This window comes from Lepisma saccharinum, chromosome 30 (genome assembly GCF_977018435.1).
Source record: "Lepisma saccharinum chromosome 30, izLepSacc3.1, whole genome shotgun sequence".
NCBI lineage: Eukaryota > Metazoa > Arthropoda > Insecta > Zygentoma > Lepismatidae > Lepisma > Lepisma saccharinum.
In genome coordinates, this window is record NC_139258.1 from 38,973,456 (window position 1) to 38,998,725 (window position 25,270).

At 40.4% G+C, this 25,270-nt stretch overlaps 1 protein-coding gene across 4 annotated transcripts in view; it reads left to right on the forward strand.

Moving 5' to 3' along the window:
* eIF2Bgamma (eukaryotic translation initiation factor 2B subunit gamma) overlaps positions 1-25,270 on the forward strand; it is a 66,744-nt gene that overhangs the window by 26,544 nt on the left and 14,930 nt on the right. For 3 of the 4 annotated variants that reach the window (XM_083115605.1, XM_083115606.1, XM_083115607.1), the window contains exons 6-9: positions 7,997-8,136; positions 9,821-10,011; positions 15,428-15,508; positions 19,908-20,056. In XM_083115605.1, coding sequence (XP_082971731.1) covers positions 7,997-8,136; positions 9,821-10,011; positions 15,428-15,508; positions 19,908-20,056 — 561 coding nt within the window. The remainder of the gene's footprint in view (positions 1-7,996; positions 8,137-9,820; positions 10,012-15,427; positions 15,509-19,907; positions 20,057-25,270) is intronic. The other variant, XM_083115608.1, reaches the window with a different exon arrangement.

Below are 25,270 nucleotides of genomic sequence, written 5' to 3' on the forward strand. Positions count from 1 at the left end.
ATATTGCAAAACGAGCACTAACCTGTGTTATAATTTATCATCTGTAATTCATCCAAGTTCTGCCCTTATATACACAATAAAATACGCTTTAGAAACGATGTTAAGAGCGACAGATAATAGAACATTTTAATCATAATTTTGACCAGTAACGTCCTGCTTAAGTTTATATCCTTGAAAGAGTTTTGTGGTGATGGGAATCGTTTGGAGGTTTCGAATGTGCAACACTGTATCAAGATTACGCTGCAGACGAAACCGTTAAAAGTGAATGGTTTTCGTAAGCTTCCTTGCAATCCGATATCTCCGAGCTCGAGTTTTTTTGTTCCTTCGCGACTAGATGAAGACAGAGCTGTGAATATAGTGGCGAGCAATGTAAACCAAGAGCGTGTTAATTTCGTACTGTGCGCAAGAGTGTTATTCTTGGTTACTTGCAGTTACTTGTTTGTGTTATTGCAGTGTGTATGTGTGTTGTGTCAGACGATTGGAATGCCAGCCGCAAGGTTCACGTTAGAACAAAGATTTATTATGTATGACACGTACATGAAAACAGACTCGTGTCGAGACGTGTGTAGGCAATTTGTTCAGAAATTCCCAGGCGTTTCAACTCCACATAGAGATACGGTTAGACATCTTGTCCTTAAATTTCGAGAAACTGGATCGTTAAATTTTAAAACTCCTAAGCAAAAACGACGGATTCTAACCGAAGCAAAACTCGATGATATTGGTGCAGCGTTAGAACGTTCTTCAAAAAAACCTCTACGCCGTGTTTCACAAGAGGTGGGCGTGTCAAAATCATCGGCACATACAGCCACTAAGCTACTAAAATTAAAACCGTAATCTTATAACACAGGTTAGTGCTCGTTTTGCAATATTTATATAAATGTCTGCATATGTCCATAAAAATAAGCGGGCATTACAGGCCACAAATGTCGGCATCTCCGTCAGCGCCGCCCGCCACGCTTTTCCCGATCTCTCGGCTGAAGATCGAAATGGACGCACGGTATATCCATAATAGATTAATCCGGGCAGCACAGGCTCGCAATTGTCACTAATGGATTAACTTTGCAATCACAGTAAACAAAATACACGACATTTTGAAAAAAAAAATCAATAATTTATATGCTTGGTATGTCTGGATAAGACACATAGTAATTTAAATTTATTTTTACCAATTTCTTCAAATATGATACCAGGGTTTCGATCAAGATCATCTCAAGACATGAAGTATCGCCTCGCTTTGATTTTGCAGAGATTTATTTCAGTCTCTTTTCGAAATTTGAGAGGAAATACAGACTTTCTTGTCTCATTCAGTAATCTCTTAATACATAGGCTTAAGTATAGTTTCCCCTCTTACAAAGTTATGAAAGTTATGGGTGAAGTACAGGAGTACATTGTACCCTCCAAGTTGGTCTATCGTGTCTCGTCTGGTTTGTGTAAGTATTCGTTTCAGAAAATTCCATTTGAAAAATTCAAAAGAAAAGGTCAGTCATATACTCTTCTGATGAAGATTTATATATTATCTTTGAATCGACGCGACCACTTCTTTAGAAAAGTGTACCTCCCTTACGCAAAGGAGCATTCATCTGGAGGGTGATTTTCTGAGAGTAAACTTTATCTGATTCCATCTTTTCACAGAAATATTACATAATTTCCATCTCCGTAAAGATATTTCCAAAAACACAGGTCAATGAACTAACTAAAGGGTGTCCCAAAATTAATGCAGGATTTAAATTTACAAAATGAACCTTTATTTATACATGAATTGGCAAAGTTGTGACATACTTTGAAAGAGTAAACACTCTGATTAAATATGAAAAATAATATCCGGCAAATGTCATCCACGTCTCATATGACACTCACATCACATTTTTGCAGACTTGTGGCTCAATTGTTGCGATAACACCTCGGATTTCTTCTTTAAGTTCAGGAATGGTTGGAATGCATTTGCTGTAAACCTTGGACTTTACAAATCCCCAGAGATAAAAGTCACACGGTGTAAGATCGCATGACCTTGTGGCCAATTGTGATCAATGTTACACGAAATCAGTCACCCATGAAATTTCTGCTGGAACAACTCAATGGTTTTGCATGCCGCATGACACGTGGCACCAACCTGCTGTAAGAACATCTCATCAACATCAAAGCCAAAGTCCATGGCTTCCACCTTAGGCCACACAAATGCTGTTATCATCTCGCGATAACTTACACCATTGACAGTTACTGCACTTCCAGACTCGTTTTCGAAGAATTGCAGCCCAATAATTCCACCACACCAACATGGACACCACACAGACACTCTTTGGGAATAAAGCGGCTTTTCTACAATAACACAAGGGTTTTCTGTGCCCCAAATGCGACAGTTCTGCTTGTTTACATACCCATCCAGATGGAAATGCACCTCGTCACTGAAGATGATTTTCTTAGCAAAATCACCATCCACTTGCAGATTCTCCAGGACCCAATCGACGAATGCCCGTCGCTGCACGTGGTCTTGCGGCTTAAGCTGTTGAGTCATATGAATCTTGTATGGGTGCACACACAGATCTTTCACCATTATCCGCTGCATGGTGCTCCTCGAAATGTCTAACTCGAGAGACCTGTGGCAAATTGACATTCTCGAACACTCAGCGACACTAGCGCTCACAGCGGTAATGTTTTTGGCCGGGCATCCGGTACGAGGACGGCCACTTCCTTTGTTGTCCATCACCGAACCTGTTTGTCCAAACTTTTGAACCACTCTTTTTACAGTCGTTCCGTTTGGTGCTTTTTTCCTCCCAAACATACCACGTAATTTGCGCACGGTTTCAGCACAACACTCTTCGTATTTGTAATATGTTTTCACGATAGTTATTCTCTCCTGCATCGTGTATTTCTTCATCACGACTAACTCACTACTAACCGGAATGTGCTTACTACAACATGTGCTTCAGGCAGTGTTGCCAACCCAACGAAAAAAAATGGCACGCAATTTAAATCCTGCGTTACTTTTTGGACACCTGATACATAGTAGCAAGCACAATGTAGTAGAATAAGTTTGCAATGGTTTGAATTTCTGTGGTAAGGAAGATAATGCTTGTAAGTTATAAACACTATAAACTTTTCTTATTGAGTGAATTGAGAATAGTTAGGGATGGGACGACATGAAATTTTGGCCGATACCGATAAAGTAACGATATAAAATTTACTGATACCAATAACCGATATTCTTCCTATCCGATATAAGATTAGAAATGGTCCTTGAAGAAGCTGAAAGGTTCATTGACCTCCTAAATAAATGTGTGTTTCAAGGTGACTGGAGTGCAAAAAAAATTGCATATTTAGACATTTAATTTTTTAGAAAGTAGGGCATGGAGAAAATCCCTAAAAGTAACAACAAAATGGCAGAATTTTGCACTAAATTATCAAATATTTATCGATATATCGGATCGGTAAAATAATCGGTAATTTTACCAATAAACTGATACACCAATATGCCTATATCGGCTGATACCGATAGAGTACCGATTAATTGGTCCCATCCCTAGAAAATAGGTTCTTTTAACAGTAGCACCTTGCGTCTGTCAAATTATTTAAGGGGGTACACAGGGGGTACAATGGGATTTGCGGATTTAGGGGGGTACAGTACCCAACGAACTGTAAAATTTCTTCGTGAATATTGGGCCTCTTTCTAACAGTTTTTGATAAACCTGAAATGGTACGTTTACTGGATGTGTTACAAATATATAGAACGTATTAAGAAGAAAACTACTCTTCACGTTACAACTTGCATTAAATAATTTCCCGAATATGATTTGGTGATATCTTGAAAGCAGCTGAAAATTTTGCTCCAGTGTGAGGAAGAACAAGCAGGCGGAAAATAAACCGTTTATCAACAATGCAAAAAAGAAACAAAAAACATAACTCACATTAAGCTATAGGCAATTATCGATAACCACACTTGAAGAAACCAAAGAAGAAAAATTTATAACAACAATGCTGACGAAAGAAAGAAAGGGCCGACCACCAGAACAGGAAAGCATGTACTTGTACATCATCTCTTTCAGAGCTTGCTTGTTGCATACAATAATAACGGTCTTATTTCAGTACCTAACATTCTGTGCTCAATATGATGACATGACATAATATGACACTCTAAGGGTTAGTGTTTTCAGTTGAACGTACGGGGTGCAGAAGAAAATTAAAGGGTGCACATGCACCCCCCTTGTGGCCCCCCCCCCATGATGCCACCCCTGCAGTAGATCTACATAAAAACGAGTTACATCAAAATCTAGCTTATTCAATTCCACTTTAAGCTATGGCAACCAACGTTTTCTTTGAGTATGCCTTCGATTTTTATGATGAGAACAAAGAAAGTACATTTTTTTCCAAACAATCACTCTCTTTGAAATTCAATAAGTAAAAAACTTGTGGTCTGATTGTGATGAAATTTAAATAGAGGGTAATTATAAATGATTCATCGGGTTTGAAAGGGCCATGTTAAAAAATATATAACACATACAAAAAAGAATGATACATGAAAATAAACAGAAACTGTGCAAGTTTCAGACATACTCATACTTCCAGAAATTGATTGATTGATTGATTGATTTGGTGTTTTAAGTCCACTTTATGCACAGTAAGGCTAATCAGGACTGGACCTACAGTTTAAAGTGGGATCCGAACCACTATGTGCCTCCACCGGGTGTACTTTCACAAATGTTCAATGTGGCTTCCTTTCGTCACAAGACACACATGCGCTCTAGCATATCCCTACTAATGGTCGTAAATGCAGCTGTAATGCGATCCTGCAGCTCAACCAAAGTTGTTGATAGTGGTGTCACATACACTGTGTCTTTCACATGCCTCCAAAGGAAAAAAATCACAAACTGTTATGTCGGTAGATCTTGGAGGTCATGGGAAAAGTGGTAAGTCATCTTCAGCACATCGCCCAAGCCAGGCATTTACACAGGCAACCAGTTTCCTTAAACTGTCGATGCCATCGCAGAATGCTTTGGTGACCTAGTGCAGTTGCAAACTATCTCCGAAATGCACACTGTACGATAACAACAGAAAAACATTTCTCATATTCCAAAACACAATGCTTTCTGCTGCATAGACGCCATTTTGGAAACTAGGTTTGTACTGCCATCTTTCGGGAGATGCCAATCAGGTGCCGTCTCTACGACGTCCGCGGTCCCAGTCGACTATCGCTAGGCAGGTTGTATCCAGTTCTAGCCCTGTGTCCTTGTTGAGGTTTTCCTTTTCCCCGTGAATGGCTATTGCTTCTTTGATAATTCTTGATTCTGTCCCAGTAATTAGATGACTTATTGATGATCTTGGGGGTTGTGAAGTCGATTTTATGGCCCTCCTGGATGGAATGTGCTGCTAACCCTGATTTATCAGAATGAAAATTCTTGATGTAGCTGGCATGTTCTTTGCAGTGTTGATCGATTATCCACCCCAATTGTCCGATGTAGGCTTTACTGCAGGTGCAGATGAGACGGTAAACCACAGGTGTCTACTGTCTTAGGTCAATTTTAGGGTGCTGGTTAATGGATGGTCTTAATGTTGTGCTTTGTAAGAATGCAGCTGATGACTGCGGAGAGGTTTCCAGTGTATGGGATGATGGCTATCTTCTTTTCTTCTTGGTTGTCTAGGGCGAGTAATACGCAACAAGAATAACCAACAAACACACCCAGAACCCCTAAACAGAGTAAAGATGTTTGTCACTCCAACTATGTCCATTGAACCGTGAAAACTTCAGGCTGTCCATGCATGCAGTGTTCAACACACAGTTTGTTCTTAGTATAAAAATGTACTTACAATTTGCCAAAGATCTGGCACTTAACATTGCATAATTAAGTTGGGATAGTAAACGAAAATTAGTACTTTGTCTGAGAAGTTTTTTTTCCTGAAAATTGATTGTTTCATCAGCCCCTAGTGGCACTAATCACGTGAGATTTGAAGGTTTGAGTCTGATTTTTTTTTAAAGTCAACTTCATGCACTGAAAGACTAATTGGGGCTGGACCTACAGTTTAAAGTGGAATCCAAACCACCATGTGACTCCACTGGGTATCAAACCTGGGACCCCTTGATTACATGGCAATGCCATCTGGAAGGTCTTGAAATTTGAAGGGAATCACCATGAAAGACCTACCTTCTACACCATGTGGCTCCCCATCCCAATATGTGTGCCTATTAGAGGCCTGGCGGAACAGACCCAAATTCAAAATTTTCCTGAAAATTATGATTAAAAAAACATGCAAAATATTGGGACAATGGCCACATGACATCAAAGGTGGATCTTTTGTGGTGATTCCCTTCAAATTTCAAGCATTAACATTCCACAGAACTGATGTGGCAACTGATTTTAAGGAACATTGCTCTCAATGTTCATTTTCACAGAAAAAATCAACTTTTTGTAGTATAATAGGAATAGGGTGTACTAGTTCGAATTGGTTTAACATTAGGCATGGATGGTCACTTATCTTGTGATTGAATATCAATAAAATAAATAAATGTACCAAAATAATTAAGACACGGGGAAGTACATCATGTCGACGAGAAGGATGCATACGTTCCTTATACGTTAGTCTTCGTTCACGAGCCAAGTTCATGCCAAAATTATTATTACAAGAAGAAATCAGAACAGTGAAACATATTATGACATAGTATTTAATAGACTGTGGTCGAAATACTTACAACACCTCGCCACCCATCTCCACACACCTTGCAGACAAAATACGATCACTTACCCGTGATGCACTGGGTCAAAACAAGTTAGCAGCGGAGGCCGCTGATGGCCAGCGTTGCACACAAACACTAGTCTTTACTTACGACCCATTTCTTAACAAGTTAAAAAGTTAAAATTGAAAACTGAGTTCAAAACCTAGAGTCTAAACTTTGTCAGATGAGGAGAAAATATTTTCCTCTCCGGTACTTAAAGGTGCTGAAGCAAATTCTTTCTTCCTCCTTGATTCCTTCGAGTACTGTCCTCCGGGGGGAATTGTCCTTCGCTATTGGTCTGTCTACCATAGCTTCACCCCCACATGACTTAAAGTTTGCACTGAAGGGTGATAATCGCGTAGCACAAAACACAATAACACTTTGTTTGAGAGTTGATTTCGAGGACGAAAAGTATCTCGCTCTAATTAATTTTTACTGCTCACAGCTCGACACTTCATTAAAGTTAGTTAAAGTTATGCGTTCTGTGGCTGTCTAAACTTCACTGAGGCAAAGAGATATTTTCGGGCAGGGTTGTAGTTCAAGATTTCGTACTATTTACCCTTGTCACTTCACTGTCACTGTGCCAGACTGGCGGGCACGCTTGCAGAAATTACGTCGCCTGCTAGAGTTTCGTATGTTTTGATTCCGGGCCTGACCTTCTGCGCACTCCCTTGAGAACAGAGGATCCTTGTTCAGGATGAGGGCGAGATTCTCGTTGGGGGTTTTAAATTTTAAAATGCCTGAAGTTCCGCGATTAGCTGCATCTCTAAATTTCAACCATCAAGTTGAACTTGAATTGAAGGTGACGTGAGCCGAATGTGGACTGGATGGATATCAGAGTTTATTGCGGGAACACACTGGCTTCTTTCTCTCGAAATAGGTGCGGTGATATATGCAGGGCTTCATGGGAAAGAATGCTGGTTCGTTCGAGACGGCTGTCCCTTTTCTCAGAGAGCAAAAAAATGAAATCTTGGGGAGAAGTGCGTAGAAAGACCGATAGTAATGGTAAATGGTAATTGGTACATCGGTTATAGTAGAAATTTCTACAAAGAATACTAGCACTAAGTAAATTGTTTGATAGTTGAGTGTGTCACACCTTTGTATTTACTGTATTTAGAACTGAAAAAAGTTTGATTAGTTTCTTAGAAATAGTATGTTAAATAATTCATGTGTTACTCAGACAACTATATCCTCAAGCAGACATGTGCTGGGATAGGCATTTTTTGCATCTGTTATAATGTGTGTCACAATAACTGAAATTTTGTCATTCTAAGTGTGTGTGTTCTTTATCAGATCCTTTACGACACTGAAAGGAGAACTACTTCCACACATTGTGAAGAAGCAGCTATCAAAACCTCCTCCATTTTATAAGGATCAGGCTGCCGATAACATCGCATCTGTAGTTTCCGTGAAGACAAAGAAAGGTACTGCTGGCAAGTAGATTACAATATTATTCAGTTGTGATGATCAAAGGTGCTGCTTCTTCACATTTTGTGGGGGTGTAAGGGGTGCTCCTTCCACATAGTGCACCCAATAGTCAACCTCACTTCCATGTAGTACACCCTGGACTGCAGACTAACGAGGCTCTGGCAACTGGCCGCATGGCCAGTATAATTCTGTGTCGTCCTGTGTTTTGTTTTTATTTGTGCTGATCGCCCTTTTTGTCCTCAGCTTTTAACCATTGTAAGGAAATTTTAGTTTTCAGACAGGCTTTTATTTTTGTTATGATAAGGGGCTGGACCCCGTATAGTGTGACGGGTGCAAAATAAATAGCCTCAGTGCTGACACACCCAAAATTTTTAATACAAATTCACCTTTTGTGGGAACATATCAACTCCTTCCTGTCTCTACTTCAGTTGCTCTGTAGCACTTCTTTTCAGTAGCTCTTTAATCATATGTAGGGACAGATTGTTATTCTGTCAGCTGATATAGACATATCGTATATCAGCTTACTATCAAAATTGCTCAAAATTTTGCCAATATGATATTTCCATAAATAATCTCAAATTTAGGGCAAAAATCTGTCTTTTTTAAAAAAGTAAGTAGTGTATTTTTTAGAGCCGCAGTGGTCTAATCAATAGGGTGTCTGTGTTCCACATGGAAGACCCAGGTTCAATTTTCAGGGTTGGTGATCTAAGGTTGCAATTTTTCCAGCCTTGTCCCCACATAAAGTAGCTCTGGGGCTCACCCAGCCTCAAATCAGTGGGTACGTGAGGGCAACGCTCAGGAGTAAAGATAGCTGGAGCATGGTGCTGATCACATTATCTCCAAAATTGCAGAGATCGAGAATGAGTTGTGTCCTACCCCTACATCCCCTAAATGTGCTTTCATGTAAAAATTAAAAAGTAAAGTGCTCCCCTGTGCTTCTGCACTATGCCATGAAGGCATATGGGGGTGTTGGGTTAGGGCCCCACATTTTCTTGATCTCGGCCAAGCTTGGGGTGATGTGATCAGCACCATGCCCCTGGCCGCCTTTAGTGGTCGAAAATACACTTAACCTTTAAATATTAAATGCATTTTATGAAATTTGCCTGTGATTTTGTGAGCATATTGACAGTACATGCTTTGAGAAACATTTTAATGTAGATGAACCGTATTAGTTCAGTGAGAACTGAGGGAATACCAAAACCTCAAAAATGAAATCTTTGTTTCATGTAAATAGTGTCAACAACATGACTTTCACCTGTAGATTATCCTTTTAATGCAAGTGAGAAACGAGTAGAGTGAAACGTAGATTATATGTTTAGGAACCTTTGACTGACATCTCTATAATGGAGAAAAATTGTATACCATGTTACCTTATTGTGGCTTGGATGTGCAAAAAGTGAGAAAATGTACCTTCCACTAGTTGTGCAAATAGATTCATGTGTGGTGTTTCAAGCAGATTTTTTAAAATAAGGAAATAAAAAGAGTCATGCACGTGTTATGATAATGTGGCACAAACTAATCAAAATTAAAGATTTAAAGATTTCATAGCATTGTGCAAGAAATTGCAATAAATTTTTCTGTAGTTGAAGCTTTTATTTGTTATGGTTTCATTTGTGTGGGTCAAGTATTTATCAGAATTTGTCTTTTTGAGTTACATGTATAGATTTGATAAATATGTTTGTCTTCCAGATGTATTTCAGTTTATTAAGGAAGACATAATGAACAGAAAAGCACTGCAGATGTCTGCATGGAATGATCATTGTGGTGACATGAAAGAGGCGTACCATGGGGATGCCGTTCGATGTTATACATACATTCCAGACAGGGCCTTTGGAATGCGAGCAAATACTCTGTCCAGTTACTACGAACTCAATCGCCAGGTATGCATTGTAATAGAAACCACACATGTTTCCTATACCCTGTCTCGGCTATCCCTGGAACAATGCCATGCATGGCGGCAGAAAAGGAGGGGAAATCGGGTGGGCAGGGCCATGCAGTACATGCCGCTGCGAAAGCTGGTAACTGCAGTTGCTCCCCCCTCCATGCAATCCCATTCCCTCTCACATGTTCGTTGGTGGAGCCATCCTGCATTACTACTTAAGACAGAGACTTGTTTTCATTTTCTTGCTCCAGAGATGCCTGGGGCAGAGTATAGTATCTACTTACTTAAAATCATGAGCATTTCATTAATGAATAATGTGCTACTTTCTATCATCACATTAGGAATATTTAAATGAAATATCATTCATTCACGTTATATGTTATAACTACAATTATCAACATTATTTATGGTGAATGAAAGATCAAGATTTCATTTCTAAAACTAGACAATTCCGGAATCAAAAGTGGTACATAAAATGGCATTTTGGTGTTAAAATTGTTATTCATTAATTGATTTACGAGGGTGAATCAAATATGAACGAGCCTTGTGTGGAAAAAAAATATTTATTGAAGGAAACAGAGACATTGCCACATCCTATTTTTCTACATAGTCTCCGCCCTTAGTGATACATTTTTCCCAACGTTGTGGTAGGTTCTTGATGCCGTTCTCGTAGAATGAAGCTGGGCGGGTAGCCAACCAGTGCACCCAAAGGTTTCCACCTGATCGTTGGTCGCAAATTACTCACCCCCAAGTGCTTCTTTCAGGGGTCCGAACAGGTGAAAATCACATGGTGAAAGGTCTGGGCTGTACGGTGGATGCGGAAGCGGTTCACAGTGCATTTCCACCAGTTTCTGCCGCGTAACACTTGCTGTATGGGGTCTGGCGTTGTTGTGGAGGAACAAGACCTGGCGGATGGGACAGCTTCGTCGTTTGCGTCGATACTGCACCTTAACTTGATCCAGGAGGCCGCAGTAGTAGGGTGCGTTGATGGTCCGACGTTCGTGTAAGAAATCCACCAGTAGGATCCCCCTCCAGTCCCAAAACACCGTGGCCAGCACCTTCCCCGCAGACAACCGAACTTTGGCCTTCACGGGGTTTCCTTCGCCTTTCCTCCTCCACTCCATGCTGGCACGCTTGGATGCTGGGGTGTAATGATGCACCCATGTCTCGTCACAGGTAACGATGCAATGCAAAAACGCTTCCCCTTCCACGTCAAAACGAGTGTGAAGCTGGCAAGCAATGCGAACTTGGTCATCTTTTTGCGCAACATTCAGCAGCTTGGGAACCCACCGAGCTGTGATTTTGCGGAAGCGCAAGTGCTTTGTGATGATTGATTGGACACTTCCATAGCTCACACCGAGTTCTGCCGCAATTTGCTTCACAGTGACTCGGCGATCCTGTTCGACAAGCTCACGAACACAAGCCATGTTGTCATTCGTCACACTGGTGCTAGGACGATGGGGGTGCACTTCATTTGCAACACGTTCACGGTCTTGCTGGAATTCCTTACACCACACCTTCACTCTTGCCCACGAGAGGGTACCATTCCCAAACTGGGCCTTCAGTGTCCGGCAAATTTCGGCCGGTTTGACGTTTTCCTGGGTGAGGAACTTGATTAAGCGTTGTGCAACAGACACTGGCACATTCTGCTCACTCATCGTGAGAGCTACTAAACGAAGCATGCGACATGCCGGCTGTTCTGGTTCCTAACTCACGGCAGCCCCACCTACCGGCCGCACATGCCCAATCACACCCTGCTACCCATTCGGACACTTAGCCAATCAAGGCTCGTTCATATTTGATTCACCCTCGTAGTTTATTTTACTTTGCATTTCTGCCACTTTTGTCTAATCGTGAAGATGTGGATGAGTGATGACATGATGATATTGTTGAAGGGGCCCTCACAAAGAATACTCATGCCCAGACCTGGAACCCTTGGTTAAAATGGTTAATAAAACTCTAAATTTGGTTTAAAAACTACTCTTATTGCACAAAATAAACATTTTCCTTTTAATATCACATTTATGTAGTTATCAGAATATTAAGTTTATTCCTGTATAAACAGGTCCATTTTTGCTTCCCAAATATTTACAGCGGAATTAATACATTTTCCGTGAATTGCATAACTCTCAGGATAATTCGAACTTCAGAAAGTGTCGCATCTGTAAATAAACTCTAAATTTCCTGTTTAAGAGTCTATTTCACATTTTGCAGTTCATGACAAAACGTGGTAGGAAAATGCAGCTCTCACCTTTCAAAAAACATGACAATGAACATTACAGCCTGTTATTCCACATTTCGTGTTTCCATCAAAAACAAAATATGCATGCTTCTAGCAATGGTTTTACATACCTTGTCCTAACAGTATGGATGAGATATTCATGAAATACTGACCATCTTTTTCTTGCCTTTTAATGTGCTGTGGTGTTTTAATACTGATGTCAAAACTGGTAGCTCATCTTGCACTGTGTCTGCTAAAGATGTGGGTGTGCAATTAACACTTTGTGTTAACATATCCCAGGCATGTCCAACGCGTCGATCGTGATTGACAGGTCTATTGTAGTTATACGAATATACGTTATTTGAATTCAGCTTCTATAATGTATAATGGATTGATCCATTTTTAATGCAAAATTTAAGATTATGAATATTTATCACTGCTATTCTTTCCATTTTTTTAAATGGCACAGTTTCGAACCCCATCATCTGTTGTTCCCTTATCAGTGCCAGCGGGTATGACTCAGCCATGCAGGCGAAGATTCGCGCTGTCAGTTGCCTGGCTGTGCTTGCAGGTTTAGAGTGCGTCTGTGTGACTGCCTGTCGAAGAGGTGAAAACAGTGCATTATTGCGAGTGTGTGACAGTGTGATTGAGGTTCAAATGCATATTTTCCACCCAAAACTGACATTCGTAAAGCTAAACTGAAAGAACTTAAATCAAATTTAGTTGCTCAACAACATTTTATGATGAAACCAACCTCACAATCTGTGACAGCTACCCTGTGTTCCTTCAAAGTTAGCCACCTGATAGTTAAAAATTGCAGATCGTTTACCGAAGGGGAATTCGTAAAAAGAGTGTTTTCTGGAAATAGCCAATAATATTTTTGAGGGAAATAAGAACCAGAAAGAGATCTCAGCTGCTGTTAAAGATGTTCAATTATCAAGAAACACTGTCGTGCGGCGAATCGTGAAAATGAGTCAAAACATAACTGAACAATTGTTGAAAGATCTTTCTAATTGTGTTGCTTTCTCACTCCAATTGGACTAATCTACGGACATCAGAGAGACAGCTCAGTTACTAGCTTTTATTAGGATGGTTTTGGTAGATTTTAAAGTTAAAGAAGAACTGTTAGGAATGATATCTTTGAAAGGGAGAACTACAGGTCAGGACATATTTAATTAATTTCACTCTTTTGTTACAAAGCTTAATGTTCCATTGCACAAACTTGTTTTCACTACTACTGATGGGGCAAAATCAATGACCGGGCATGTTTATTACCCTCTGCCGACAGCATGAAGACTTCTCTGATTTCCTTGCATACCACTGTATTATCCATCAACAAGTTTTGGCAAGCAAGAGGCTTAACACAAAACAGTCATGAACATAGCTTTTAAAATAGCAAATTCTATTCGTGGTAAATCACTTCAAAGGCGGCTATTTAATCTCACTCTTGAGGAAGGGCAACGTGATATAATTTTTCGCATTGATGTCAGGTGGCTGAGTAGGTACAAATTTTTGCAAAGATTTCGTAATTTGCTGAGTGAAATTAAGTCTTTTTTGAAGGAAAGGGAAGACGAGAAATCAGAATTAGAAAATGATGAGTGGTTATTTGATCTGGCATTTCTAGCCTACTTTACATTCCATTTCAACACATATTACTTTTATTGTATTATTTATTGTGTTATTTGTATATTTTCCCTACGGTGCTTAACGATTAATAGTAGCCCACACTGTCTGTTGTGACAATAAAAAGTAGATCACTACTTGATAGAAGTTGGACATGCCTGCCATATCCCATACTCATACTTACTTACTTCTTCTTCCCCGTCGTGCTGTTAGGCATCAGAGTCATATCCCATACTTACCTGTACATAAATGTGATTTTAATGCCAATAGCCATAACGTTACATTTAATGACTGGTCTGGCGTAGATGCAATGCATCAATTTCCCCCATTAAAGAAACATTTCTACATGTAACTAGAAATGGACGTGCATGCACCTAACATAGCCATCCAATAATTCTGTGTTAGGGTTACAATATTTTGAAAATTTATAAAGAGACATTTAATTGTGGCTACTTTAAATTGCAATCACAGAGACTGTTTTTGTTTTCCACTATATGGTTCATAATAAGCTTTTTAGATCTTGAGATTTGCAAAAAAGATAAAGAGAAAACTGTGAGTGATGGGTTGAGGTGGGAGCAGGGGTAGGGTTGGATGGGAGTGGTAAAGTGAGAGTTGGTGGTGTCCAGTTTCGAGATAGGTTTGATTGGAGAAGTTAATGGGTGGCCTTGTTCAGGCTAGAGGGTGTGGTTGGAAAACACCAAAAAACTGGCACTTTTTTGTTCTCACGACGATTATAACTCAAAGATATGTGTGAAAAAAGAAAGTTACCATCGCTTTACACAGAATTGAATAAGCTAAATTTTGATGTAACTCGTTTTTTCCTAGAACTGGTTAATTTTTAATTAGAGTCCAAACTGGAGTATCAATAATTTTTAATCCGATTGTAGTTTCAATGACATCTCAACACCAACTTCAACATTCTAGTCTAATCTTCTATATGTGCCAACAATCGTATTATTACTTACTTGTAATTTAGAAAGTTCATCCTTCCATTTCTTTGTGATAGTCTCATTTCCTTCACCTTTTTATTTTATTTATTATTTCATTAACATGTTATTTTAACATTTTTAAAAACCTGTTGTTACATGTGAATTTTTATTTTTGTGTTAGATTTTAATTCCCACCACTTAGGAAGGTGGTTTAAATACAATGTTTAAACATTTGCAGGTGCATAAATCCTCATACATTGTGCCTTTCATCTGTATAAAATTCACAAATTAAATGAATGGAAAGATAACTAAGCTGAGCAAAAGTGATTCCAATATTCTACTCTGAGGGAGATTTCACACCGAAGCAACATGCGACACAGGCTTGTGCAGCTTGCCTTGCTGCTATGGCATGAAACGTTGCTGTTGATTAGCTCGTTCCCAAGCAACACGTGTGTGAATTCTCTGTGATACACTATAATCGCTGTTCAAAATGCATTGGCTGGTGTACTGTAGTAACCATGCTATGTGCTTAATCGAGTAAGCACATAAGTAATTATTGAAAGTTTGATTTGTTTTGAATTTTGGTGCTCCTGACATAACTTGATGGCATTTCTCAAAATAATTAAACATTTTCTTTCCAGATTTTGAATTATTGGTCTTCAGTTACAGCTGAAAAGGAACTGATTCATATCGACCCAAAAAGTAATGTGAAATCAAAACAGGTAAGGATTTTTTGTCCCGTGTGCAAAATTTCTAGTTGCATCATGTGTTATCTCAATACATTCAAAATTTTTAGCCATTAAAATACAAATTGTCTCAGATCTTCATATTCTGAGTTACTCATTGACATTGTAAATTAACCACCAATTATACACCGTGATTTAAAAAGAGTATACGTATTTCAAACCAGTATGCTGTTGAAACTACTGATTACTGAACAACACGGCCCTCCCTGGCGGAAGATAACATCTAGTTTCAATCAATTGTTGCTAGATTGCTCGTGCAGCATCGTTTGTCTTCACGATCCCAGATAAATTGTTAATGCAATTGCAGTAATGGGCATTATATATCACCCTGCAACATTAATTCAGTATGTTCTTGCCTTTGAATTGATTCTTTGGTTCCGAGCGCTCTGGCGAGAAATGGGATGGGAACCCAGGACTAACGAGCCTATTTAGTTGTTTATTTGAGTTTTTTCCTACCAGAAGTGACCTGGTACACACACCTCTTTGAATATTTTACACAGTGGTGGCAATTTCCTTCTGGGTAAGGTTATTCTGCTTTGGCATTTCAAGATGATTAGCTTTTTTATGGAATGGTAAGAACACTGCACAACTAATCACTACGTACTTGGAATTAATTGAAGGTAAAGCGAGTCTTTAATCTCATTCTGGACAGGGCTGGCAGAGATGACTAGTTCAAATACAAAGTGTCCTAATAGAATGTGAATGTTTTCAAAGTAATTTTGAGAGAAAGTAGTTTGCAGGAGAAAAGAAAGAGTAACATAATCGAAAAGCCCTGTATTTGCAGTTTAGTTTACAGGTTTCACTTTTTGAATACATCTGCAACATCCACCTTCACACAACAACACAATGATACAGGTTGTGCTCAACACTCTAGATACTTCAGTTAGGAGGGTGGAAAATTTTACCCATAGGTGCTAACTTTTTAAACAGACTCCAAAATATCTCAGGGCTTGCTGGGTGTAAAGAAAGGTTACACCAGATTAATTAATTAATTTATTATAAACCCAATATAAGAATGTCTGTTAGTACACTTACACACTTGTTTTTTTATCTGAAACTCTTACTTGAATTTACCTGTACCACACCTGCACCACTTCTGGTCTCGAAGATATAAGGGGGACAGGTATCATCCAAGTTATTCCTCACAGTGAGCCGCCAGGGAAAGATGGGCTTTTTTATTTATTTAGGGCTTTGGTTGCTGATGACGTCCTGCAAAAGAAAGTAGGAAGCACGCGGTACCCCCAAGCCTTAGCTGGGAACTGGCTATAGCCAATCGGCATCCCCAACGAGCGGCACCTTCCCAGTCACTAACCGGTTTGATGCTTCCGACAAGCGGGCACTAGATCAGGGAACGAAGAATACCGCAACACCCCCGGTGTTAGCTGGGAATTGGCAAGCCAATCAGTGCCTCCTGTGCAGGGACGGCAGGTTAGGAAGGAAGGTCGTGGTACTACCAGTCAAGCCGGGCAAGTAGAACCCGAGTACCTATCAGCCGAAGCGATTCGACCGGGTATGTAGGTTGCTGCTAGGGTTGTCTTCTTCTTTCTTCTCCCTCCTTCCTTCTGAGATGGCTGCTAAGCTTCTGGCTAAGAGGCCGGTTCACTCTGGATGTTTACCAGTTGACATCAGGGAGCCAACTGAGCTCTCGCCCTCGCTGAGCTGGCTTTATACTCGTGGTGGTGCTTAAATGGCAAAAATCCTAAGTCTACGTGTTGCCAACTCACTTTTCGTTTCAGTGTTGCAACCTCCTCACTGAGAATTATCAAGTTTTTATACCGAGAAATCACTAGTGGAAAAATCACTAGATGCACGTGTTAACATAAACAAAAACTGTGTGCTTTAAAACAATACAATTAATAATGAGTCACACAGGACTCTGCATTTCTAAACAATGGATTTAACAAGGAAAATTACAATAATTATTAACCTTTAAATAACAAGTTAAATCAAAAACTCAAGGAGTATGCCTCGCAGGGACATTCCGCTCAACTCTTGCAACTGTGATAAATATTCAGAACAGACATTTTTATTTAAAAGAAATATTGCAACTACGCAGGGTCTATTAATAAGTTAAGTGGCCACCCCTATGTTGAACACATTCAGTCAACCTGCGTACAAAATTACTCACTATTCGCTCCAGTAAAATAATGTTTATTGTTCTCACCCCAGTAATAATGTGTTCCTTTTGCTGTTGGACATTACGTGGTTTGGTAGCTTAGCATGTGACTTTGAACTGTACACCATTTGAAACTAAGCACAATCCCTGTGCGTCCAACACATCCAACCTGCCAGCACTAGTGCTGCCTACCAGTCATTGCTGGAAGTGTCACTGTTATCAGTGTATGTACCTTCCTATGCTGGCTTTGCATTCCATGGCATGCAACTTCCGACCTACTGCACAATTCTGTAACAGCAGTGCCCCATAGTCGGCATGGCCAACTGGTTTATGGAGCATCGTGTCTTTCCCGTGTGGACATTTTTCAAGTATAAAAATTTTGTGTAAGTGCAGAGAGCATTCTATTTGTGTTTTCAGATTGCTCAGCATGGTTCCATCTTATCAAGGAACTCCATATTAAAATGGGTTGCTACTGGGAGAGTTAGTGACCAATTAGTTCGTGGAAACAGTAGTGTTCGACACATTGTTCCAGTGCTCTCTGGCAGCCAACATTCACTTGCTTTGATATCTCTCATGGAAGTATTTTCTGAATATTGTGCTTGGGCTTGAAACTGAATCCACACAAAATTCAGATTGTGTAGGAATTGAAACCATTTTTGTAACACCATGCTAGACATTTTAAATGATGATCAAACTGTTTTGCAAAGCCTCATCATGTTTGATGAAGCACATTTTCACATAGACAACCCAAACAGGTGTTTGTGAAACCACTGCGTAGTGCTAAGGTAACAGTTCAGTTTGGTGTGGGGTGTCAGTGTTTTGAATCATTGCATCATACTTTTTAAAGGAGTATAAACAAACTGTCACCATAACAGCAGCCTGTTACCAAGAGATGCTTACACTACTGGAGTGTTAACAGATGAAGATCGTGTACTTTGGTCTTAACAGGATGGCGCAATGTCACTCACAGTTTGGGAGTCAATGACAATAAATGGTTTCCAGGGTGTGTGATTTCAAGATTTGGCAACACCAACTGACTAGCAAGGTCCCTGAACTTCGCAGCGCCAGACTTTTTTCTGTGGGGATATTTAAAGTCACAGGTCTATGCTACCAAACCACGTAATGTCCAACAGCCAAATGAACGAATTATTGCTGTGGCAAGGGCCATAAACATTATTTTACTGGAGTGACTGAATGTGTTCGCTGTTTGAAGTGGAAGAACATGAAAAAATGAATTTCAAAACCATGCAAAAATATTGGAAAATGCCATCTCTAGTTACATATTGAACTTGAAATTATATTAAGTCTCTGACATACAAATATAATAGCAGGAGGCACCTAATTAAAGGTAAATCATTGAATTAAATGGGAAATAAGCATCTTCATTTTTCAAACTTCACAAATGTATTTCTTGATGAAAATCATAAGATTGAATAAAGATTGAAAAAGTACCAGTGAACAAACCAAATCAATCAATCAGTCAAAATTCACAAGAGTCAAATTCTAGCGCTAACTAAGTAAAAAATTTAATATTAACATTTACTTTAGATGGATTGTTGCCTCCTATGTAAAAGAGGTTATTTGAGTTAATTTATGTTGCCCTGAGCTATTATTTGCAAGGTCTATCTGGCAAATAAGGATTTTTTTTTAATTCAGCTTTTCTGGTGAGTCCCCTAATATTCATCAACATTTGATTGGCCAGTAAAATTGCTTTCCAGTCATGCTAAACTCTCATTTTGTGTTGTGTGGAAGTGAAGTTCCTGTGCTCTGAATCAAACCTGTGAATTTTCACTGATTAGCCAACTTGAAGGAAAGGTTTAGTTCTCAGGGCTGCTCCTTTTTTTTTCTTCTTCAAGGTGCACATTTACTAATAGTATTATTGAACTAAATATGAAATTTGGGAAAGGACCTCTTCTGGTTTTAGAGATCCATCAATCTTTACACTTCCTTACTTTTAACCAGTTTGGATCTTTCTCTGATGAGCAAAGTTCAGTAAAAATTAAGACATTGAGATTCAAATGAGATTGAAGCTACTTCGTAACCAAATACAGGAAAATATGGATGAAACATTGGCTATTTTATGAGAAGAATAGGCCTATGAATGCAGATAAATACCCTAATATTTTATCTCATATTTGATTATATTATATTATGTTTCTACTAATCTAAACAACAGTTTCCTTTCCCGCATGTTGAAATAATAATGTGATTGAAAATTAATTTAATTTTGTGTTAAGTACATATCTTCTTTGTTTTCAGGTTGACAGTGAATGTATTGTTGGGGAAGGAACAGAAATTGTTGAGAAGACATCTATAAAAAGTTGCATCATTGGGAGTCAGTGCAGCATCAAAAGCAAAGTTCGTCTTACTAATTGTGTGTTAATGAATGGTGTAAAAATTGGAGAAGGGTGAGCACACAGTCAATAAACATATATTTGTGTTTTGTATTACAAACCAGAAATATCCTTTAAGGAGATAGTGTGCAGTAAGTTGGTATCTTGCAAGGAAGGGTCTCAATAGATACTGCTGACATTTGAAAAAATAATTTTGTTTTAGGTAAGAATCATGAACAAAATATGTAGCTAAGGATATTTTTGTTGTTGTTGGGTCAGCACACATTCTTACATAATAGTACCAATGGATGATGATACAAGCATAGACTCATTTGCAAGCAAATCTGTTAACATGACCAAGAGAGATTCGGTGTTCTTATAATAAGTGTTATAAATACGGAGAAACTAGTACTCACTTTTATCCGCGAAGCTGTTTTTTCTTCTTTTTCGATTAATTTCAGTGGCCACTGCCACCATCCTCATTGGAACTTGCTGCGCTGTTGCTTGGCGTGCGTCTTTTGTTCGTAGTTCTCTGGCTGCCGTTAGGTGCGCTGCTAGGTGCACTGTGCGTCTTGGTGCGTCGTCTGCTATTTCCGGGCGATAACTGCTGCAGTAGTGGAATCCAAGTATGGTGCGCTTGCCCGCTATCGATGTTTAGTTCGTGCGGGAAGTGCATTATGGCGTGCGTTTCCTTGATTTTGGTGTCTATGAGCGTGTGGGCAGTGTGTTTGACTCGAACCTTTTGAATTTTATGGCTATTGTATTTGATATGTCTAGCAAGACCAGTAGTGGGTTGGGCTTTTTTCGCATCTGCTAGGTGCTGTTGGATTCTTTCATTGACAGATCTGATGGACCTGCCGATGTAATGAGCTTTGCATTCACACTCTGCATCATATACACCTGGGTTGTCAAGGGGGGAGAGGAAGTACCGTTTGTGCTTGTTCAGTTTATCAGTTATTTTGGAGTTGGGTTTGTGCGCTACTTTGATGCCAAATGGGAGAAGGGCTTTGGCTATGCGGTTGGAAGTGGTGGGATGGTAGGGGAAGGCAAACCATTTATATTGGTCGCTGGGGGTTGGTTGTGGCTGGGTTGCTTGTGGATGGGTTGATTGTGGTAGGTTAGGGTGTCTGACCTGTATTTCCGCCTTACTGCACCAAGTGGAAAGTTGTGATTCAGTGTAGCCATGTTTCAGGGCTATTTCTGTGATGGTGGCTATCTCCTCTCGTAGATCCTCTTCTTTGCCACAGTAGGAGAAGGCTCTTCGATAGAAGTTTAGCCACACATTGGCTTTTTGCTTAGGGGGATGGCTAGAGAGAGCATGTATGTACTGGTTGCCTGCATCCGGTTTTCTGTAGACGGTGGTTGTGAATTTGTTAAGTGCACGGCTGATGGTGATGTCCAGGAAGTTGATTTTACCAAGTTTTTCATGCTCTACGGTGAAGTTGAGCCTGGGGTGGATGTTATTTAGTTTGCTCACTAGGAGGTTGAGTTCTTCTGCCTTTTTGTATACAACTATTGTGTCGTCCGCGTACCTTCCATATCGGATGTGTTGTAGTTCTGGAGTGTGGAGTATCTCTTTTTCAGCCAAGTGCATGACGATGTTGGCTAAAGGAGCTGATAGCGGGTTGCCCATCGCAAGGCCCTCGGATTGGTTGTAGAATTTATCTTCAAACTGAAAGTAATTGTGTTTCAGACAAACTTCCAATAGCCTGGTTATCTCTTGTACCTCTAGGGCCGGGATTCTGTTAGTTGTCAGCCATCTTTCCACCGAACGCAGTGCTAGGTCTATGGGGATTGAACTGTACATATCTACTATATCAATGCTGGCTAATTTTGCACTGTCAGCTTGCACTATTGAAGTTACCAGATTTTTAGCATCGGCACTGTTGCGGAACACGTATGTAAGTTTGTGGTTGAAATGAGATATTTTGTTTTTTAGCCAGTTTGTTAGGTGAACTGTGGGGTAATTGAAGCCAGCTATTATAAGTCGCATGGGGATTCCAGGTTTATGAGTTTTAGGAATGCCATAGGCAATGGCAGGTGAAGGGTGGGGATTGAGGAGGAATTTGTGGTCTTGCTCACTAAGTATGGCACTAGATTTCACTGCATTTTTCACAATTCTATTGTACCTGTCTGTGGGGTCTTTTTTGATGACACTGTACGAGTCACTGTTTAGTTTGTCTATCACTTTCGTGGAGTAATCACCTTTGTGCATGATTACGAACTGGTTTGTTTTGTCAGACTTTAGACACCAAACATCATTGGTGTTCAGCAAAGAATACCATCAAATACGTGCTACAAATCCTGGAAAACCAAAAAACTAGGTCTTTACGCAACAAACTTCACCACTTGGGAGGAACATGGCCGAGTGAGAATGCAATCAACCCAGATGACGGACATGGAAAAAACATAATAAATCTGTCAAATCTCTCAATCGCCAAAAAATTCAAAGAACTCCTTGCCTACGGCGATAAATTTAATGTACAAAACAGTAAGCCACCCACCCTCGACCTCATATGTGCGGCAGAAAAAGCAGCTTGTTTTGCTCCCAAACCCCAAGATTCGGAAAACATCAGAACGTCAGCAGCCGGAATTTTTCAAAAAGTGATGACCAACAGTGAAACCAGGAAACCTAATCCAGTGCACCAAGAAATCTCTTCTGCACTCTCCGATTTTGGCAAATGGCTGAACACCAATGATGTTTGGTGTCTAAAGTCTGACAAAACAAACCAGTTCGTAATCATGCACAAAGGTGATTACTCCACGAAAGTGATAGACAAACTAAACAGTGACTCGTACAGTGTCATCAAAAAAGATCCCACAGACAGGTACAATAGAATTGTGAAAAATGCAGTGAAATCTAGTGCCATACTTAGTGAGCAAGACCACAAATTCCTCCTCAATCCCCACCCTTCACCTGCCATTGCCTATGGCATTCCTAAAACTCATAAACCTGGAATCCCCATGCGACTTATAATAGCTGGCTTCAATTACCCCACAGTTCACCTAACAAACTGGCTAAAAAACAAAATATCTCATTTCAACCACAAACTTACATACGTGTTCCGCAACAGTGCCGATGCTAAAAATCTGGTAACTTCAATAGTGCAAGCTGACAGTGCAAAATTAGCCAGCATTGATATAGTAGATATGTACAGTTCAATCCCCATAGACCTAGCACTGCGTTCGGTGGAAAGATGGCTGACAACTAACAGAATCCCGGCCCTAGAGGTACAAGAGATAACCAGGCTATTGGAAGTTTGTCTGAAACACAATTACTTTCAGTTTGAAGATAAATTCTACAACCAATCCGAGGGCCTTGCGATGGGCAACCCGCTATCAGCTCCTTTAGCCAACATCGTCATGCACTTGGCTGAAAAAGAGATACTCCACACTCCAGAACTACAACACATCCGATATGGAAGGTACGCGGACGACACAATAGTTGTATACAAAAAGGCAGAAGAACTCAACCTCCTAGTGAGCAAACTAAATAACATCCACCCCAGGCTCAACTTCACCGTAGAGCATGAAAAACTTGGTAAAATCAACTTCCTGGACATCACCATCAGCCGTGCACTTAACAAATTCACAACCACCGTCTACAGAAAACCGGATGCAGGCAACCAGTACATACATGCTCTCTCTAGCCATCCCCCTAAGCAAAAAGCCAATGTGTGGCTAAACTTCTATCGAAGAGCCTTCTCCTACTGTGGCAAAGAAGAGGATCTACGAGAGGAGATAGCCACCATCACAGAAATAGCCCTGAAACATGGCTACACTGAATCACAACTTTCCACTTGGTGCAGTAAGGCGGAAATACAGGTCAGACACCCTAACCTACCACAATCAACCCATCCACAAGCAACCCAGCCACAACCAACCCCCAGCGACCAATATAAATGGTTTGCCTTCCCCTACCATCCCACCACTTCCAACCGCATAGCCAAAGCCCTTCTCCCATTTGGCATCAAAGTAGCGCACAAACCCAACTCCAAAATAACTGATAAACTGAACAAGCACAAACGGTACTTCCTCTCCCCCCTTGACAACCCAGGTGTATATGATGCAGAGTGTGAATGCAAAGCTCATTACATCGGCAGGTCCATCAGATCTGTCAATGAAAGAATCCAACAGCACCTAGCAGATGCGAAAAAAGCCCAACCCACTACTGGTCTTGCTAGACATATCAAATACAATAGCCATAAAATTCAAAAGGTTCGAGTCAAACACACTGCCCACATGCTCATAGACACCAAAATCAAGGAAACGCACGCCATAATGCACTTCCCGCACGAACTAAACATCGATAGCGGGCAAGCGCACCATACTTGGATTCCACTACTGCAGCAGTTATCGCCCGGAAATAGCAGACGACGCACCAAGACGCACAGCGCACCTAGCAGCGCACCTAACGGCAGCCAGAGAACTACGAACAAAAGACGCACGCCAAGCAACAGCGCAGCAAGTTCCAACGAGGATGGTGGCAGTGGCCACTGAAATTAATCGAAAAAGTAGAAAAAACAGCTTCGCGGATAAAAGTGAGTACTAGTTTCTCCGTATTTATATACTACCCCGTCTCTCTTTTCCCAATCATGAATAAGTGTTATATTATTCATACATACATATATATATATATATAAAAATCAAAGAAGGTAAAAGGAAACACTCACCGGACAGTAGAAAAATTCAAAATTTTCGCTAATTTCATAGCATCATCGGTGTGAGGAGAAATAGACGGAACCGGAAGTTGGGGCCTTGCAGAGTTGCCAGGTCCCCATCGAAGAAGAAGCGGTGCGTAGAACGAAAAAAACACTGTTTCGTCACCAGGCTCGTCGTAAACTGTGAGTGTGTAGGATGACTTGGGAGGGGGGCGGGAGGGTGGGTGAGGGTTGGGCATTAAGGCTCGTCGTAAACTGTGTGTGTAGGATGAGTTGGGAGGGGGGGCGGGAGGGTGGGTGAGGGTTGGGCATTACTGGGTGGCCTTGTTCAGGCCAGGTGGAGTGGTTGCACTCATGGCCGATATATAGGCCCTCTCCCATCTTTTGCGAACAGAGGTGTTGGCTGGTTGGGGTAGGAGATGGATGATCGCTACCCGGAAGCAGTCGTTGAAACTGATGTTGTGGTGGTTGGTGTGGACGGCGACAGTGAAGTCCAGGTTGTGGGTGGAGGAGCGGTGGTTATTGATGCGGAGGTTGAGGGCCGTTGATGTTTCCCCCAGGTAAAAATCACCACAGATGTTGCAGGTGAGGATGTAGATAAGGTTTGAGGCATGGCAGGTCCCTTTGG